Source organism: Lepidochelys kempii, chromosome 26, assembly GCF_965140265.1.
Source record: "Lepidochelys kempii isolate rLepKem1 chromosome 26, rLepKem1.hap2, whole genome shotgun sequence".
Lineage (NCBI taxonomy): Eukaryota > Metazoa > Chordata > Testudines > Cheloniidae > Lepidochelys > Lepidochelys kempii.
Window position 1 is genome coordinate 10931195 of NC_133281.1, and position 19381 is coordinate 10950575.

Consider the following 19381-nt stretch of genomic DNA (forward strand, 5'->3'; position numbering starts at 1 on the left):
CTGCAGGAGTGCAAGGTACTTTCCTTGTCTTTATAAAACACTGTATTGGTTCTTCTGGAGCTGACCGAAGGGAATTCCATGGAAGCGCACTGTGTTAGACGCATGTCGGGAATCAATTTTTAATAAAAACCCAAATGGAATTTGTTGGTTGTTTTTTTTTTTAATAAACTCACATTGTCAATAGCCCATAACATTCAGTTGTGGCGGGTAATACACTGCCTTTCCCGTTTGCTCATTTCTCAATGGAGCACAAAGGAGAAAGAGCCTTGAGAGCTTTTGTCTTTGATGCTCTACAGATGTTAGGGCATTGTTGTTTTCTGTTACCCTTCAGTAATTTAACGCCAGTGCGAAATGAGTGTATTGGGGGAGGAAAACGCTATCCAATCAGAATGGTAGCATTTGCCGCTCACTTTGCACTGGTGTCAATGACAACTCATGATACAGGGCAATGAGAATGAAGACCATTGACCTCAAGGCCAGAAGAGACCATTATGGGGCTATTATTATGAAGGACTATTGTCTAGTCTGACCTCCTGCATAACACAGGCCATAGAATAGCGTCCATAACTTGTGGTTGAGCTACAGTATATCTTTCAGGCTATGTCTACACTTATGGGGGCATGTAGAGTACAGGCACTCCACGTGTAGCTACATGCCACACTGAAAGGCAGGCTGCGTCCACACTGGTTACTGTCGAGTGTAGCTGCATATCACAGTGAAAGGCTCCGGCAGCGGGGATCTACCAGAGCCTTTCCCCACGGCTGGAGTCTTTCACAAAGGCGCTGGCAGCAGGGAGTCAGCAGGACATTTCACTGCTAAAAGAAGCTGTGTAGACATGGGAGGCCCTGCTTGGGTGTGCAGAGAGCTGTGTAGGGTGCATACCCTGGGGGTTCAGCTGTTTAGGGCAATCCACTCACCTAAGCCGTGCCTCACTGTCTACACTGCTATTTATACCATTCTAGCTGGGGATGCAGTGTCTGTACTCTACATACCTCTGTAAGTATGTGTAAGTGTATCTGTAAGTGTAGACGTAACCTTAGAGAGACATCTAGTCTCAACGTAAAGACTTCTAGTGATGGAGAATCTACCCCATCTCATGGTGAGCTGTTCCAATGGTTTAGTAACCATTGTTCCACTGGGCAAGTGCAGAGCATCCAGAATATACTTAAGGAATGGGACCTTGGACTCTCGCAGGGGTGTAGCTAGCCCTTTGAAATTGCATTTTCTAATGCTTCTACCAACCCCAACTCAAGCAACTGGTCCTGTTGACTCCAGTAGGACTGCATGCATGAATGAGGACTTTTCACTTGATTAATGGTTTCAGAATCAGGTTTTAAGTAAGGAAAGACATCTAGATTCTGTACAACAATTGTCTTCTTTGAGGCAAATGATCTTCTCCATTTCTAGAAAACCCAGCATCTACATGTGCCAAAATGCGCAGAGTGGGAACTCCTTGCAGCTGCAATCAGGAGAGATGGGACTGAACCAAAGCCCCAGATCCCAGCACCCAAAACTCCAGTGTAGACCCAAACTTTGCAGCTTGTCCCTCTCTCAACAGTGAATCTGAACAATGGGGAAATCTAGATCCAGATCCAAATGTTGCAGCTCTACATTCAACAGCAGATGCTATTTTAAGATGCCACCAATGTTTTTCTTGATAGGTCCGCTGGGGAGAAAAGGGCTCCACGGAAGAAGGGGCTAAGCTAGAGAAAGCCAAGAATGCCAGAGTGAAGATGCCAGAGCAAGAATATGAATTCCCAGAACCCAGGAACCTGGGAAATAGCATGCGCAGGTCCTCTTCTCCCCGGAGGTGGTACACGCCAATCAAGGTAGGTCTTATGCAGGTACATAGTCCATGGAATGATTTCAGTAGATACATGTTAAACACTCATACAGCCTTATGGAGAGTTTTTATTTGCAAAGGTTAAAGCAGTGAGAGTGACTTTGTGTTAGGTTCCCAGTCCCAGACCTGAGAATCCATCGAAAGGCTGTTCTAACTTGCACCAGATGCCTTTGCCTCAAGGGGTTATTAGATATAAAGGAGCCCCAGTCATGCTTCTTTTCTCCCACCAGGCTACCTGCAATGTAAAAACCACTGCAGCATCTCTCCACTACCCAAATATTCCACTAGGCAGTGGAGATCCTTAAGTGGCTGGTTAAGCTGCCTTTAGGACTGCTTTGGAGTGGCACAGAGCAGCCAGAAGGCACTTGAGGAAAGGGGCCCTGGACTCTTGCAGTGGCGTAGCTAAACCTTTGAAAGTGCTTTCTCCCGTGTTCATGCCTGAAGCCCCCACAAAGTCTGCAATGGCAGGTCTTCCATTTCCTGAGCGCAGAGAGAGAGAGAGAGAAACCTCTCTCCCACTCTTACTTAATAAATAGGCTGGTGAAGAAGAAAACAATTCTTGCCAGATGCCACAAGGGAGAGCTGCCCCCAGAAAACTAAAGACTGATTCTGTTGCGCAGAGAGTGAATGACTGCCAATGACCCTGGGTCAGCTGGGCTCGGAACACCACAGGGCATCATGCCCATCCTCTGGGGAGGGAATGCCCTACAAACGCTCTCCGGCTGACTTAGAGTAGCCTCGGCAGCTAAGGGCAAGATTCTCGTTTATGCCAAGGCTGTGGCAGTGCAAGACTGTGGAACAAACTCCAACAAGAGCTAAGGACCGTCCCAAACCTCACAACCTTGCGCCCCAAGTGCTAGGGGCCGCTGTCTGACCTGCCTTCCCTAAGATAAACACAGAGCAGCACGTATTGCAAACCAACTCACAAAAAGCCCGAACAAAACAAACCGCTTCGCTGCACGCACACTTCTCCCCCTCAGAAGGGGGTGAGCAAGAGAACGAACCACAGGGGACAGAGGATAGCCAGGCCGCTTAAAGCATGGCTGGAAGGTGTTCAGATACTACAGCGATGAGCAACTTGAGCCCATCTGTAGAACAGACTTTACCTAGTTATTAATCTCCATCACACCCTCACTGGACTACCCCCAAAAGAGAACTTATGCAGACAGAATAACTGCATGCAAAACTTCCCCCGAACACAATCCACAAGAACTCGGCAGAAAAGAAGGAACAATTTCTGTGAACTTGATGATCTGCTACTCCCCTTCCCATATAGTAAGAAAAGTTTCCAGCACCCCACTCTACTCCGAGCAAAATCTTTTCCCTGGATGACATGAACATATACAAATGAATTCACATTGTGTCATGCAGGGGAGTTCTCACATCATCACAAAAGTCAGAGGCAGGAAAGACCTCTTAGGTTATTGAGTCCATGTGCCCACCCAAAGCAGGATTGCTAACTCAAGTATATCGTTCAGTGCTTTTTCCAGTCTGCTTTGAAAATAACACACAACTATCCACGGTTCCGTGTGGGGGAATATTCCACAGACTCACTGGTCTCACCCACTGGAAAAGTCTCCTGGTGTTCATCTTAAATACTCCTTCATCCCAGTGCTCGAAGTGCACACAACTCCATTAGCTAAACAAGACATACAGTTCCCTCTGGTTTTATTACACTGCTTAAAATACCTCCTCACTCAGTGGATGGAAGGTAAATAATGCACGTGTTGCAATCTAATAATGAAGAAAAAAGTCCTCATAAAGCAGAAGAACACAAAACCAAATCTCAGGACCCATGCTGGAGGAAAGTTAAGCTGGAAATTCACCTTTAAGAGGTGATCATCTCTCTTCCTTTGCACGTGATCCTTCGCTTCACACATTAACACAAGCGCCACCCTTAACTCTGAATGTCCTGGCTTTTGTCACTTTATCTGATGGAGTTTTTCTTCCCTTTGCATTTGCTGCCACATTGTCTGTTCTAGGAGTGACTGTCCAGTAGGTGGATGGCCCTTCATTGAGAGTGGATATATTGTAGCTTGAAATACCCTGGGCTTTAAGTGCTGTCAGACAGCAGACTTTTGTGTTGTTACTTATTTGGATGGTACCAAATGGATTTTCCCCCCTTAAACATTCTTTTAGATGTTTAAAAATTTATCAGCTGTATAATCCAGTTTAAATGGATGGATCCATTTGATGATTACCTGTTCTGTTCATTCCCTCTGAACACCTGGCATTGGCTGCTGTCAGAAGACAGGATACTGGGCTAGATGGACCCTTTGTCTAACCCAGTATGGTCTTTCTTTTATGTTCTTAAATAATCCAAGGAGCAAAGCAAAACAGTGCATTTAGAGCAGTTATATAAAAAAAAAGCATTTATACACAAAACAGTGCATATAGAGTCTGCTATAGTCCGCCGGACCAGGGGGATGAAGTGGAAGAGGCTTTCTTCTAGCAACTCACGGAAGTTACTAGATCACAGGCCCTGATTCTTATGGGAGACTTCAATCACCCTGATACTTGCTGGGAGAGCAACACAGACAATCCAGGAAGTTTTTGGAGAGTGTAGGGGACAATTTCCTGGTGCAAGTGCTGGAGGAACCAACTAGGGGCAGAGCTCTTCTTGACCTGCTGCTCACAAACCGGGAAGAATTAGTAGGGGAAACTAAAGTGGATGGGAACCTGGGAGGCAGTGACCATGAGATGGTTAAGTTCAGGATCCTGACACAGGGAAGAAAGGAGAGCAGCAGCATACGGACCCTGGACTTCAGAAAAGCAGACTTTGACTCCCTCAGGGAACTGATGGGCAGGATCCCCTGGGAGAATAACATGAGGGGGAAAGAAGTCCAGGAGAGCTGGCTGTATTTTAAAGTATCTTTATTGAGGTTACAGGGACAAACCATCCCGATGTGTAGAAAGAATAGTAAATATGGCAGGCGACCAGCTTGACTTAACAGTGAAATCCTTGCTGATCTTAAACACAAAAAAGACGCTTACAAGAAGTGGAAGATTGGACAAATGACCAGGGATGAGTATATAAATATTGCTCGGGGATGCAGGAGTGAAATCAGGAAGGCCAAATCACACCTGGAGTTGCAGCTAGCAAGAGATGTTAAGAGTAACAAGAAGGGTTTCCTCAGGTATGTTAGCAACAAGAAGAAAGTCAAGGAAAGTGTGGGCCCCTTCCTGAATGATGGAGGCAACCTAGTGACAGAGGATGTGGAAAAAGCTAATGTACTCAATGCTTTTTTTGCCTCTGTCTTCACGAACAAGGTCAGCTCCCAGACTACTGCACTGCGCAGCACAGCATGGGGTGGAGGTGACCAGCCCTCTGTGGAGAAAGAAGTGGTTCAGGACTATTTAGAAAAGCTGGATGAGCACAAGTCCATGGAGCCGGATGCGCTGCATCTGAGAGTGCTAAAGGAGTTGGCGGATGTGATTGCAGAGCCATTGGCCATTATCTTTGAAAACTCATGGCGATCGGGGGAAGTCCCGGACAACTGGGAAAAGGCTAATTTAGTGCCCATCTTTAAAAAAGGGAAGGAGGAGGATCCTGGGAACTACAGGCCAGTCAGCCTCACCTCAGTCCCTGGAAAAATCATGGAGCAGGTCCTCAAGCAATCAATTCTGAAGCACTTAGAGGAGAGGAAAGTGATCAGGAACAGTCAGCATGGATTCACCAAGGGCAAGTCATGCCTGACTAATCTAATTGCCTTCTATGATGAGATAACTGGCTCTGTGGATGAGGGGAAAGCGGTAGACGTGTTGTTCCTTGACTTTAGCAAAGCTTTTGACACAGTCTCCCACAGTATTCTTGCCAGCAAGTTAAAGAAGTATGGGCTGGATGGATGGACTATAAGGTGGATAGAAAGTTGGCTAGATTGTCGGGCTCAACGGGTAGTGATCAATGGCTCCATGTCTAGTTGGCAGCCGGTATCAAGCGGAGTGCCCCAGGGGTCGGTCCTGGGGCCGGTTTTGTTCAATATCTTCATAAATGATCTGGAGGATGGTGTGGATTGCACCCTCAGCAAGTTTGCAGATGACACTAAACTGGGAGGAGAGGTAGATATGCTGGAGGGTAGGGGTAGGATACAGAGGGCCTAGACAAATTAGAGGATTGGGCCAAAAGAAATCTGATGAGGTTCAACAAGGACAAGTGCAGAGTCCTGCACTTAGGACGGAAGAATCCCATGCACCACTTCAGACTAGGGACTGAATGGCTCGGCAGCAGTTCTGCAGAAAAGGACCTGGGGTTACGGTGGACGAGAAGCTGGATATGAGTCAACTGTGTGCCGTTGTTGTCAAGAAGGCCAATGGCATTTTGGGATGTATATGTAGGGGCATTGCCAGCAGATCGAGGGACGTGATCGTTCCCCTCTATTCGACATTGGTGAGGCCCCATCTGGAGTACTGTGTCCAGTTTTGGACCCCACACTACAAGAAGGATGTGGAAAAATTGGAAAACGTCCAGCGGAGGGCAACAAAAATGATTAGGGGACTGGAACACATGACTTATGAGGCGAGGCTGAGGAAACTGGGATTGTTTAGTCTGCGAAAGAGAAGAATGAGGGGGATTTGATAGCTGCTTTCAACTACCTGAAAGGGGGTTCCGAAGAGGATGGCTCTAGACTGTTCTCAATGGTAGCAGATGACAGAACGAGGAGTAATGGTCTCAAGTTGCAGTGGGGGAGGTTTAGATTGGATATTAGGAAAAACTTTTTCACTAGGAGGGTGGTGAAACACTGGAATGCGTTACCTAGGGAGGTGGTGGAATCTCCTTCCTTAGAAGTTTTTAAGGTCAGGCTGGGATGATTTAGTTGGGGATTGGTCCTGCTTTGAGCCGGGGGTGGGACTAGATGACCTCCTGAGGTCCCTTCCAACCCTGATATTCTATGATTCTATGATTCAGTTTGCTAATCCCTTTGCCCAGCTGAAAAGGAGAAATGCAGCAAACTGGAAAATTCATTATTTGCATAGTTCTGAACCCCAGTCTGCCCCACTTTCTCCAGACTCATGATCCCTGCTGTCCTTATACAACCCCAGCCCTCTCCGCTTGTCTGAGCTTCCAGTCTGGCCCTCTGCTCCCATACAGGTCTGCAGCTACACACCAAAAAATGTTCTCTTTCCTCCAAAAATAAATGTTATTTATTTATTTATTTATTTATTTATTTATTTGGAAAACTTAATGTTTTCAGCCAAAAATTACACATCTTTCAGTTTTCAGAAGAAATTTTTGAGGTTTTTTGGGTTTTCAAAAACTAAAAAAAAAATTGATTCTTTTTTTGTAAAGTCAATTTTTTCCACTGACAATTCTTACAAAAATGAAAACTGTTTCTTTGTCCACATTTTTTGGGGGTGGGGCTGGGGGGGAGATTCAAAGTTCCCACCTGTTCTACTGTGAAAGTTGCCAGCAAGGCAACAAAGGAGAAGATCATCTGAACTGGCTCTCTCTTTAGCCTTGAGTGTTTGTGCAGTCCATGTGTAGCCCGATTCCAGCAAAGGGGTTTCCACTGATTTCCCTGAAAAACTGTTCCACACTTCGTTGGCTCTGACTATGAGAACTTTTTTTTCTGATGTCCTGCTTAAGTTTCCCTTTATTTAATTTCATCCCACAACAGTTAAGGTCATTTCAAGGCCATTATTATTATAGTAATGTCAGACCACCCCAGCCACAATCAGGGCCACATTGTGTTAGGAGCTGTACAAATGTAGAATAGACAACAAGTTCCTGCCCTAATGACGCAGATAGCAAATGGGTCTGATCCTGGTCTAAGCCAGGGGTATTTTGGTCTGAGGTTCAATCCTATCTCAAGTAATTAACTAGTAAAAAGAGTGGGATGTCTTTAACCATCCTCAAAGGCAATTTGTTCCGCTGGAAATACATTGCCTGGTGCACAGATAAAATGTACTGGATATGTACTGCTGGCAGCTATTCAGTTAATCACAAGCAGCATCCAGGATTGACTGTAATTTTATTGCAGATGTCTTCAAACATCCTTCTGTAGCAGTACCCAAAAAATTCCAGTGTCATGCATTCAGCCTGGAGAGGTTCAATTGGCAGAAATGCAGAGCGTGTTTGATAAAGATGCTAGGTATACTTCTGGGCGCTTCCATTTAGCCGGAAATTAAAAATTCCAACATGCTGCACTCAGGAAAACCCTTCTTCAGATCTCAGGGAAGCGGATTCATTTTTGGAGTGGAACAGTGGCCCCTTATAGAAGGGCCAGGAAGAACATTACAACAGTGTGGGGAAACCCTGGGCAGTAATATATGTTTCTGAGCACATGGTGCTGTGCATAGCTGTACACTTTTTCTGGCCTGGTTAAACGCATCTGGCAAACAAACACAGTATTTGCGTCTTTTCTCACTGCCTCATTCCAGTCAGAAATAGAGGAATGCCTTATTGGGATTGCACAGATGTGCTACAGAGGCAGGAGTTCCCACATGTCAATCTGTCGCCTCTAACTGGGGGCTGCTCGAAAGCGTCCTGTTGAAACTGTTTTTGACAGATAATTGGGGGTTTTAAGAAAAAGATTTTTATTTTTTTAATTTTCTGTGCACAAAGTGTCTGCTTCCTGTGGAAAACTTTTGTCAGAAAACTGAAAGGCCAAATTAAAAAAAAATCCATTTTCCAACGAGCTCTATTCCTAACTAATTCCCCTCTTGAAATCCTTCAGCTAGATGTGAAATTACAATGGCACGTAAGATTTCTCTTTAGCTAAGGCCAAAGAAAGACCACAAAATGAGGTTAATTGTTGCCTCAAACAGTACTACACCATGAGGCTGATAGCTGCCAGGAGAATGACACTGAGGATACATGAATACAGGGTTTTGAAGGGTGTTTGTGATTGCTGCGAGAAGTCACAGACACTGTCTTGGCATAAGGGACAGAGCTAGAAAGACACAAGAATACGAGGTTTGGTAACCTGATATTCTGTTAGCAATCTACAGTTAAAATGAAAGATTAAATGGATTTCTATATAGCACATTGTTGTGACCAAGCTGTCTTGGGGAGGTTGGGTGGTTGGATAAATAATTTTTCATTCTCTGCTCCATTAATGAATCCAAGGCAGGTTATTTACACATATCACAACGCAGCCATCAGGCTGATCTGTGTAGCAGACTGGAAGCAGTTAGAACCAAGTTGGCTCTGCTAATAGGAAACCCATCGCTACTTACAAACCCACTACTCCATCCCAGTTAATGAAGAGAAAGAGGAACTGGTTGGGAATGTCATGAATAAATGCATCTGATCGGTTTCCTTTATTTATACAGGTTTCAGAGTAACAGCCGTGTTAGTCTGTATTCGCAAAAAGAAAAGGAGGACTTGTGGCACCTTAGAGACTAACCAATTTATTAGAGCATAAGCTTTCGTGAGCTACAGCTCACTTCCTCAGATGCATATCGTGGAAACTGCAGCAGGCTTTATATATACACAGAGAATATGAAACAATACCTATTCCCACCCCACTGTCCTGCTGGTAATAGCTTATCTAAAGTGATTTCCAGCACAAATCCAGGTTTTCTCACCCTCCACCCCCCCACACAAATTCACTCTCCTGCTGGTGATAGCCCATCCAAAGTGACAACTCTTTACACAATGTGCATGACAATCAAGCTGGGCTATTTCCTGCATAAATCTAAGGTGCCACAAGTCCTCCTTTTCTTTATTTATACAGCATTTCACCAGCAACCTCAGCAGAGATTCCAGGGAGTGCATGGACAATGGAGACCCTCTCAACCCAACATGGTGCCCATCCAAATGAGAGTTAAGGCTAGGGGCAGAGTGGGGAAGTTTGCACTAGAATGGCGCATGCTTTAAACACCCTTTCAGGTATTTAAGCGGCCCGTAAGTTTTGAGGGAGATTTTCAGAGGTACAAATGGAAGTTAGTCACCCAGCTTCTGTTGATTTTCAACAGGGCCCAAGTGCCTAATTGCTCTTTGAAAACCTCACTGTTTAGAATCCGCAGTAAGTTGAGAGAGGACCTCCCGCTCCATGACTGAATATCCAGCACCTTTCATAAGCACGGCGTTCAGCTGAATCAAAACAGAGGGTCCGGGCTGCACTGCCCCTGAACTGAACTATTCACTGGACACTTGTTGATCACATTGAAAAAAATTCTCTGTATTTCTTGTAATTGCAGGGCAAGTTGGATGCTCTCTGGGTGCTGCTGCGGAAAGGCTATGATCGTGTGTCTGTCATGCGCCCCCAGCCTGGAGACCAGGTACTGTCCCTTTTATAACATTTATTGTACTAAAAAGAAACAAAAAAAACCCCACCCGAACCCACAAACTTTCCAGGTCCCTTCTCCAGTGGGACTGAATGGTCATGTTGCCGGGAGATGTCTGTCCCTGTTGTCATATACCAACATGCCATCTCAGAAACAAAACCTTAGTCACTTGCATGAACTTTGTTTGCAACTGAGATTCATAAGCGTTCAGATTCCTTTGGCTCAGAGGCCTGTTGACACGGTTAAGTCATGTAGATCACGTTGCAATAGCAATTGTCCATCTACACAGGAACTATCAATCTGATATCGTTTTGCTGTTACAATTTTATGGCCACTTTCAATTAGCTAGAGCCTTGGATGTGGAAGAAAAATGTACATGCATTTCTCATTGCTCAAAGACCAAGTTCTCCACCTTACACTCCAGGGGTGAAATCCTGACCTCATTGAAGTCAATGGCAAAACTCCCATTGACTGCGATGGGGCCAGGATTTCACTCCATAATTTTAAAGTCGATTGGAGTATTTCCTATTCAGGAATTGGAGGATGAGATCCAGGTTTTGTGTGTCTTAATTTGGAACCTCATAAAGCTGTTGGTTTGCCAATATTAATGTCTAGCTGGTGAAAAGCCTCTCCATAATGGAAGGGGATATGTGTGAGATGTAGTGGGGTGGGGTATCTGTTCTCATGTTTGCTCTGTCTATAGCAGATCCTGGGCTCAAAGCTTCGTGAATAGTATAGAATAGAAGGAAGGAGCACAGATAATATGTCTGCATCTATTCATGTGTTTGTATGATTACACACATCTTCAGAGAACGGGATAGTAAAATCCGTTAAAATCAGTGGACGTGTGCGTCCTACTTGAAGGTGAAAGGAGAAATTGTACAAGCTGAGGCACCAATGCCAATGTTAACTGTTGCATTTCATGTATAATGTGTTTTCTATTCCTATTTTTCTTCTGCTAAAACACATAGATTAATATATGTAGTATATGTTCTAAAATACATATCAGAGTACATACGAGACATGCAACATGGGCAAGCTGACAAAATTGTAGAAACCATAAGTTTTGCATATACTGACTTCTTGTGACTTTAATTGTGCAAACTTGCAACATTGACAATGCACTATCTTAGTTTGGGTGTGTATCTTTATATGTGTGTGTTTGTATACATACACCCACACAATCATATGTCTATCTATAGCTAAATCAGCAGAACTGAGTCATCTATGAATTGTACTAAATAAATATAGTTAATAGACAGAGGGCCAAATTTATCCCTGGCGTAAATCAGCTGAGTGCAGTCGTGTTACATCAGGAACATATTTGGCTCAGTTTGTTCATATTGGTGTGTAGCATTCAGAAGGTTTCAGGAAACTCAGATAGACAAGAAACAGTGCTAACAACCATGTAATATTTTTGATAGTGATCCATAGCTCTGTAATATTTGGCTCCCTGTATAGTTTTCCATTGGCTGCCAAATGAATTGTGAGGGTTGTGAATAAAAGCATTAATACTTTCTGCCTTCAAGGCTAAAATTTGCAAAAATGGTGTAGTCATCTGATGCCTGTCTGGAGGAGTTCATACTCCACAAATTGCTAATGCCAGGCAGTTTGTGTGAACTTTCCCCTTAGAGATCTGAGTACAAGTGGTGCTTTTTTCTTCTATGGATTTATCTCATACGTTGATAAGCTAAAACTATGCTAGTTGAAAGATTCTGCCCTTAGTTACACCTGAGAAAATCCAGAGTAACTTCACTGAAGCCAATGGAGTTAGTAGCGATCTACATTATTATAACAGAGAGTAGCGTCCAGCCTTCCGTGTGCATATGAGCATAAAAACAGCTGTACTAGCTCAGACCAATAGTCCATCTAGCCCAAGATCCTGTTTCTGACAATGGCCAGTGCCAGATGCTTCAAAGGGAATGAACAGAACAGGGCAATCCAAATGATCTGTCCCCTGTCATCCAATCCCAGCTTCTGGCAGATGGAGGTTTAGGGAAACCCAGAGCATGGGGTTGTGTCCCTGGCTATGTTAGCTAATAGCCATTGAATGTATCTCCATTGAACTCCATGAATTTCTCTAATTCTTTTTTTAACCCAGTTATACTTTTCGCCTTCACATACACTGCATTGATCCTGCTTTTCTTTTACTGGTTTTGCATCCAAATAAGTCCATGCAGTGGAGCAACTGGTCTAGACAGGGACACTCTGAAAAACGAATCCAAATTAACTAAAGGTGTGAATTCAAAGAGGATTACTTAAACCATATTAAACCCCTGTGTGGATGCTGTCTTTCAGAATTAAAGTGCCCTTCATTTGGTTTAGTTTAATTCACTTGCAGTACAGAACAAAAAGACGGTCGCTGCCTGAAAGAGCTTACAATCTACGTCGTCTTACCTAGTAGTACTTGTGGCCCAATCATTGGCAGCCTTTCCAGTTGTGCCAATGGGAGCTGGGTACAGGGAGTGTGGGCCTGTTATGGGCCTATGGCAGAGCAATTTTACAGGCATTGCTGCGCTGACCCTTTATCGCGTGCTTAGTGAAGCCCACGGGGCCATTTCCTGAAGTTCGTGCAAATTCGCCACATTTTTTAGCTGCAGGCTCAACCTAAAGTGAGGGGGAAATAGCCCTAGAACTTGGATGTTGAACAAGTGAGAGCACAATAGATGCTGCGACTTCGAGAAAGTGTAATTGAATGAATGCAAAATAAATTCTCCTGCTTTGGGAGTTTGAGTACAGCCTAGTGGCTAACAAGGCAATCGGAATTAGGAGTCATGGGATACACCTGGAAAGAAAGAAAGAAAGAAAGAAAGAAAGAAAGAAAGAAAGAAAGAAAGAAAGAAAGAAAGAAAGAAAGAAAGAAAGAAAGAAAGAAAGAAAAATCCCGTAGCAAGTCTCAGAGCCCAGGGTAATTGACTCGGGCTCGCAGGACTGGGGTTAACAAATAGCAGCGTAGATGTGTGAGCTTGGGTTGGAGCCTGGCTTTGAGACCTTCCCCCCTCACTGCTTTTCAGAGCCCGGATTCCAGCCCAAGCGCAAATGTCTATACTGCTATTTTTAGCCCTGCAGCACAAGCCCTGTGTACCCAAGTCAGTTGACCCAGGCTCTGAGAATCGCTGCCATGGGTCGTCTTTTGGCTGTGTAGATGTACCCATGGGCTCTATTGCCACTGATTGGTAGGTGATCTAGAGCAAGTTGTTTACCTTCTCTGTTCTTCAGTTTCCTCCATCAGCAAAATTAGGAGAATCATAACAATTTGCTACCTGTAAGGGAGATGTGAAGCTGTGAAATCCTCAGACAAAATCCCCTGTAGTGTAAAGGACTGTAATGTTTTGACCTATGAAGGAAGGATGGTTAAAGAACTGACCTGGGAGTCTTAAAACCAGGCTTATATTCCTGGCACAGATGTTCTGTGTGACCTCGGGCAAGTCCTTTAACCTCTCTTTGCTTTTCTCATATGTAAAGTGGAATTGATGATCACTACCCCACCCTGTGAGGCTAAATTCCCTTGTGTGTGAGGGGCTCAAAGAGCGCAGTGAAATGCCACTTAAATTAAATTTTAAAAGCATGCAATTAAAAATTATTTGTAATCAATTAATTAAAGCCAATGAATAAAATAAGCCCTTTGAGATCTCTTCAGAGCTCCCTCCATTGTTCTCTGGTCACTTTTCTGGTGGAGGAAGTGGAAGCGTATGGCCAAGGCTGACGTTATAAGCCCAGCACAGTCTAGGTTACCTTACAGTTAGCTTCTTTTTGTGAGCCAGCACACATCAGACACTAGCTCATAAAAGACATCCCCGCCTTGGTATGATTGGCACCCAGCGCTGAAGAGAAATCCAGCATGAAGGTTAGTGCTGGGTTGCTTGGATTGGCAGTGTGGAAACAGACATAAATCCAGGCTGCAGCTCTCTGTGCCTCCCAGATACCTAAATACAGACACCCCCGTGTCAGTGTTAATCGTTTATATTCCCTAAAGACAAAAATAAAAAATTAAATTCCCTTTCTCAAAATGAAAAATGGGGAAGCCCTACAGAGGAGCCCTCACAGGCGGGGCTCAAAGTGACACACAGAAGTTCTGCTTAACCAAAGGATGTGTTTCCTTTGCAACACATATTGCATCACAATGACATGAAATTTCCATAGATGTAAACAAACCCTACAGCAAGAGTCCTGTGGTCAGGAAGGCAGGACAGTTATGTGTTCTGGAGTCTGGCTGGAGAACTTTGGTCTGGTTTCTTCCTTTGAATCGCCATCCTTATGTCAGGGATAGCTCCCCTTCAGAAGTGGGCAGGGAAGATGGTACATCCTGTTTAACATTCTGTTTGGCATTTGCATGCAATTGTTGTTTCAGCTGAGGCCACTGTTTCAGCATCATGTGTGTGCACAGAGCCATATAGCCACACCTTCATCCACCCCCATACACTTCTCCACACAGTCACCCCACACACAGACACCCCACAGTCACACACACACACACCTCCCCACACAGACACCCACACGCACTCTCTCACCGTCACGTGTTTCTTGCTTGGGGTTTGCGAGCACTAAACATTAGCCAGCATGGTAAGGTTGAGAGATTCTTCCTGGCATGAGCAAGTTGGGCTGTGGCATGTGATTGTGAGTAAGACACTCAGACCTGCCAGTGCAGTGGTGGCTAGCAGCAGCAAGGACAAGCTTTGTTCTTACCAGGTTATGAAATCTTTGGCACGGCTTGGTGATATGCAATCGTGGGGTATTTCACAGAGATCTAGATGACGGATTTGTTTTTGGTCCTGTTTTTGTCCTTTGTGCTGACAAAAGGGGCTGGTACTTGAGTGTTCCAGCCAGCAGGTCAGTAAACAGATCCAGGCTGCTGGCATCAACGATTCCAGGGGATCCTTGTGATTTTAAAGCAGAGCTGCAGCTAGTTTGAAACGGCAACCCTGATACGCTGGAGCCATGTGTAAACGCTGGGCCTTGCCAGCTTCAGAAGGCAGGAAACTGAAGGCAGTCAAACTCTCAGGGCTTAGCATTACTGCTGCATGGGGCAGGTCAGCCGCTGGCTTAGAAATTCTCTCCTGACCCTCCTACCCTCCTCTAAAGGACCCCCCCCCCCACCAAAAAAACCCCACCCCACTTTCAAAGATAATCACCTGAGCTGCTGTAGTTTGAGCACATCCAAACTGCAAGCCTCAGGCAAATGCAGAATTTGCCTCCGACCTACAGTCCTGTTGGACTCACTGGAGCTGCCCCCCACTCCGCGGATATAGAAGTCGAACTACACCTACATGGGCACGGTGTCCCCCTTGTCCAGGGCAGTTACTTCGTCCCTTATGTCTGCAGGCAGAAGCTCCCTGGGATTTCCACATTGCAGTGCACTCAAACCGTTCACATACAACCCCATCGACAAGCGTTCCAACAGACGCGAGGTCCCCATCAGCGGCTTCCGCTGTAACTGCACGCTCCCTAGAGCTGGGCGCCCTGCACAACATTCAGTGGGGATGCTGGGGTCCAGACCTGATCTTTATAACTGAGCGGATCCCCCAAATCCAAACACTGCCAGACAGGAGAAGAACTCCAGTTCTGATACAAATCTGAGACGGTACCTATCTCTCATTATTCTCATTGGTCTGCCGTCTCCTGCTACCCCCATCTGCTGCGCCACTTCGAGACATAGAGTCAGTAGCCTCTTTCATTGCTCTCCGGTCCGGATGCTGTGTCGTAAGCATAGGCAGCATGGACTCCGTCAGTCAGTCTGGGACTGAGATAACTAGAAAGCCCCACAGGTTCCCTTCTGAGTCCAGTAGCCTCAAAATGAATCCATTTTAGATTCATTACCACTGAGCCCTGTCTTTCCTCTACCAGGAGAAACACTGCACTGTGTATTTTCAGGAAAGGCTTAGATAAGTATTTGGAGCCTTGCAGGCAAAAGGAATGGCTTGTAAAGAGTCACTTGAAATTTGCGGACAGGAACCCTTGAGCGTGTGTTATTTCTAAGAGCTACAAGGGGGCCCTTGTGAAAGCAATTTGCACCTTATTTCTCTCCATTTTCTCCCCCTCCCAAAAAAGAGTTGATGCCCAGCCCCTTGGTGGGCACATTAATACACCCACTCGATCAGCATAAAAGTATAAAGCTAAACAAATAAAGCAAGATGCAAAGTAACTGAAAAGAATCTCTGTTTATTTTGGAGGCTGAAAAATAATTGGACTAGATCCCAGGATGACACCACTTTCATAGAAGCATTCCCTTGAAGGAATCAGTTCCTTTAAGCCGGAGGTGGGCAAACTACGGCCCGCGGGCCACATCCGGCCCGCGAGACCCTCCTGCCCAGCCCCTGAGCCCCTGGCCCGGGAGGCTCGCCCCCGCTGTTCCCCCTCCTCCGCAGCCTCAGCGCAATGCTCCGGGCCGTGTGGCGGAGCAGCAAGATCCTGGGGCAGTGGAGCTGCAGAGCCCGGCCTGACCCGGTCTCTGTGCTGCTCAGTGAGGGGGCAGGGAGCAGGGCGGGTTGGATAGAGGACAGGTGAGTTGGGGGGGTGGTCAGGGGGTGGGGGGGGTGGATAGAGGTTGGGGCGGTAAGAGGACGGGGAACAGGGGGATTGAATGGGAGCAGGGGTTCCAGGGGAGCAGTCAGGCTCAACGGGTAGTGATCAATGGCTCCATGTCTAGTTGGCCGCTGGTGTCAAGTGGAGTGCCCCGGGGTCGGTCCTGGGGCCGGTTTTGTTCAATATCTTCATAAATGATCTGGAGGATGGTGTGGATTGCACTCTCAGCAAATTTGCGGATGATACTAAACTGGGAGGAGTGGTAGATATGCTGGAGGGCAGGGATAGGATACAGAGGGACCTAGACAAATTGGAGGATTGGGCCAAAAGAAATCTGATGAGGTTCAATAAGGATAAGTGCAGGGTCCTGCACTTAGGACGGAAGAACCCAATGCACAGCTACAGACTAGGGACCGAATGGCTAGGCAGCAGTTCTGCGAAAAAGGACCTAGGGGTGACAGTGGACGAGAAGCTGGATATGAGTCAGCAGTGTGCCCTTGTTGCCAAGAAGGCCAATGGCATTTGGGATGTATAAGTTAGGGCATAGCGAGCAGATCGAGGGACGTGATCGTCCCCCTCTATTCGACATTGGTGAGGCCCCATCTGGAGTACTGTGTCCAGTTTTGGGCCCCACACTACAAGAAGGATGTGGATAAACTGGAGAGAGTCCAGCGAAGGGCAACAAAAATGATTAGGGGTCTGGAACACATGACTTATGAGGAGAGGCTGAGGGAACTGGGATTGTTTAGTCTGCAGAAGAGAAGAATGAGGGGGGATTTGATAGCTGCTTTCAACTACCTGAGAGGTGGTTCCAGAGAGGATGGTTCTAGACTATTCTCAGTGGTAGAAGAGGACAGGACAAGGAGTAATGGTCTCAAGTTGCAGTGGGGGAGGTTTAGGTTGGATATTAGGAAAAACTTTTTCACTAGGAGGGTGGTGAAGCACTGGAATGGGTTCCCTAGGGAGGTGGTGGAATCTCCATCCTTAGAGGTTTTTAAGGTCAGGCTTGACAAAGCCCTGGCTGGGATGATTTAATTGGGGATTGGTCCTGCTTTGAGCAGGGGTTTGGACTAGATGACCTCCTGAGGTCCCTTCCAACCCTGATATTCTATGATTCTATGATTCAGGAAGGAGAGGGGGGGTTGGATGGGGTGGTGGGGTGGGGGCAGTCAGGGGCAAGGGTTCCGGTTGCAGTCAGGGGACAGGGAGAAGGGGTGGTTGGATGGGGCAGGGGTCCGGGGGGGGGGCCGGGAAGGGGGAGGAAACGGGTGGGGGGGTGGATGGGGCAGGCGTCCTGGGGCGGGGCTGTCAGGGGGCGAGGAACAGGGGGGCGGGCGGATAGGGGGTGGGGACTGGGCCACGCCACGCTCCCCTAACTGTCCCTCCATACAATTTTCAAAACCCAATGAGGCCCTCAGGCCATAAAGTTTGCCCACCCCTGCAGTAGAGGGACATAAATATGGCCAGGGTACATGTGGATGCACAATGAGAAGGAAGTGGAGTGGAGACTGGGAGACAGGAGCTCCTGAGCTCTCCTCTGAGTTCTGCCCTGTCTCTCTCAGGGGTCAGTGCTCCTGGAACCAAAGTCGCAGAGGTCAGTATGGAAATCAGGTCACCATGCATGGGGGATCCTTTGGGGCACTGAGTCAGAACCTCCAAGGGGACTTAGGCTCAGCATTGCAGTGCCTTGTGTTTAGGCGCCCTGGTGCCCAATGGAATCTGCTGCCCCAAATCAGGTGCTCAGGCTTCCTATATAATGCATGGGGAGAGTTAAACACCTAAGAATGGGATTCTCAGAAGCCAGCATGCTGAGCAGTGAGTTCCCTAACATTAAGTGCCAATGAATTATATAATGAAATGACTTCAGTACCTGCATTATTCAGAAAGATGGCAATCTTTTGTTCATCTCCCTTATGAGTAAATCCCAATGCCCTCAGAAGTAAATCAAACGCTTCTTTAAATCTTTTCCAGTTTTCTGTGGCATTTCTCGGCATTTTTAGAAATGTGGGAACTCTTAATTGAGCCCTCTTATTTCATTCCAACTAATTTTTCACTAGTTTCCTTCTTCCAGTTCTCTTTTATCACAGCCTTCAATTCTGGTACCCTGTGTTGTTTCATATCCAAGTAATCCACTCGTCTTAATAATCAGTCATTGCTAGCAGTTTAACAACAGTCTATTAGATACATGGTTAACATATATACAGAGCATCTTAACTCCGGGCAAATTATCCGTCTAACCTAAACCCAGCTGCCTCCTCCCACTGTCAGCTCGCACACCCTGGAGATCTTATTCATTCTCTTTAGGCCACACTCACCCCACAGGTCAAAGGGAGTTAGACGCCTGACTCTGGGCCAGGGGAAGGAGCCTCTCTCTGCTTAGGATTCAGAAGCATGAACCCTTTCCTGGCGTTAGGCAACTGAGCCAGGTCAGTCCTTTCTGATAAAAAGAAGGAGGCACCACCCTTATACCCATGGATGTGGGAAACATAAGTTCAAATCCCCCCTTTGCCTGAGTCAGAAAAGGAACTTGGGCCCTGGCCTTCTACCTCCTCGTTGAGTGCTCTGGGTATTGTGAAAGGGGGGCGGGCACCATCTCCTTCTTACTTTTTATGGGTGAGGTGTGCTCTGAGAGCACCTATCAGAGTGAATCCTGCAGGCAAGATAAGTGGGGAAACTCCTAGTTTGTGAATCCTCACGATGGCTTTGCACATGCCCACTGGCAGACAGGTAGATGCCAAGGAATGCTGGGCACCTACAAGGTGAGGTAGCAGCTGTACAGGGGTTTGG

The 19381-nt window shown here is 46.2% G+C and overlaps 1 protein-coding gene across 2 annotated transcripts in view; it reads left to right on the forward strand.

The window, feature by feature from the left end:
* The window catches only part of ANTXR1 (ANTXR cell adhesion molecule 1), a 181147-nt gene that overhangs the window by 123643 nt on the left and 38123 nt on the right, over positions 1–19381 (forward strand). For both annotated transcript variants that reach the window (XM_073325259.1, XM_073325260.1), the window contains 2 exons: positions 1662–1829; positions 9986–10066. In XM_073325259.1, the coding sequence (XP_073181360.1) occupies positions 1662–1829; positions 9986–10066 (249 nt within the window). The remainder of the gene's footprint in view (positions 1–1661; positions 1830–9985; positions 10067–19381) is intronic.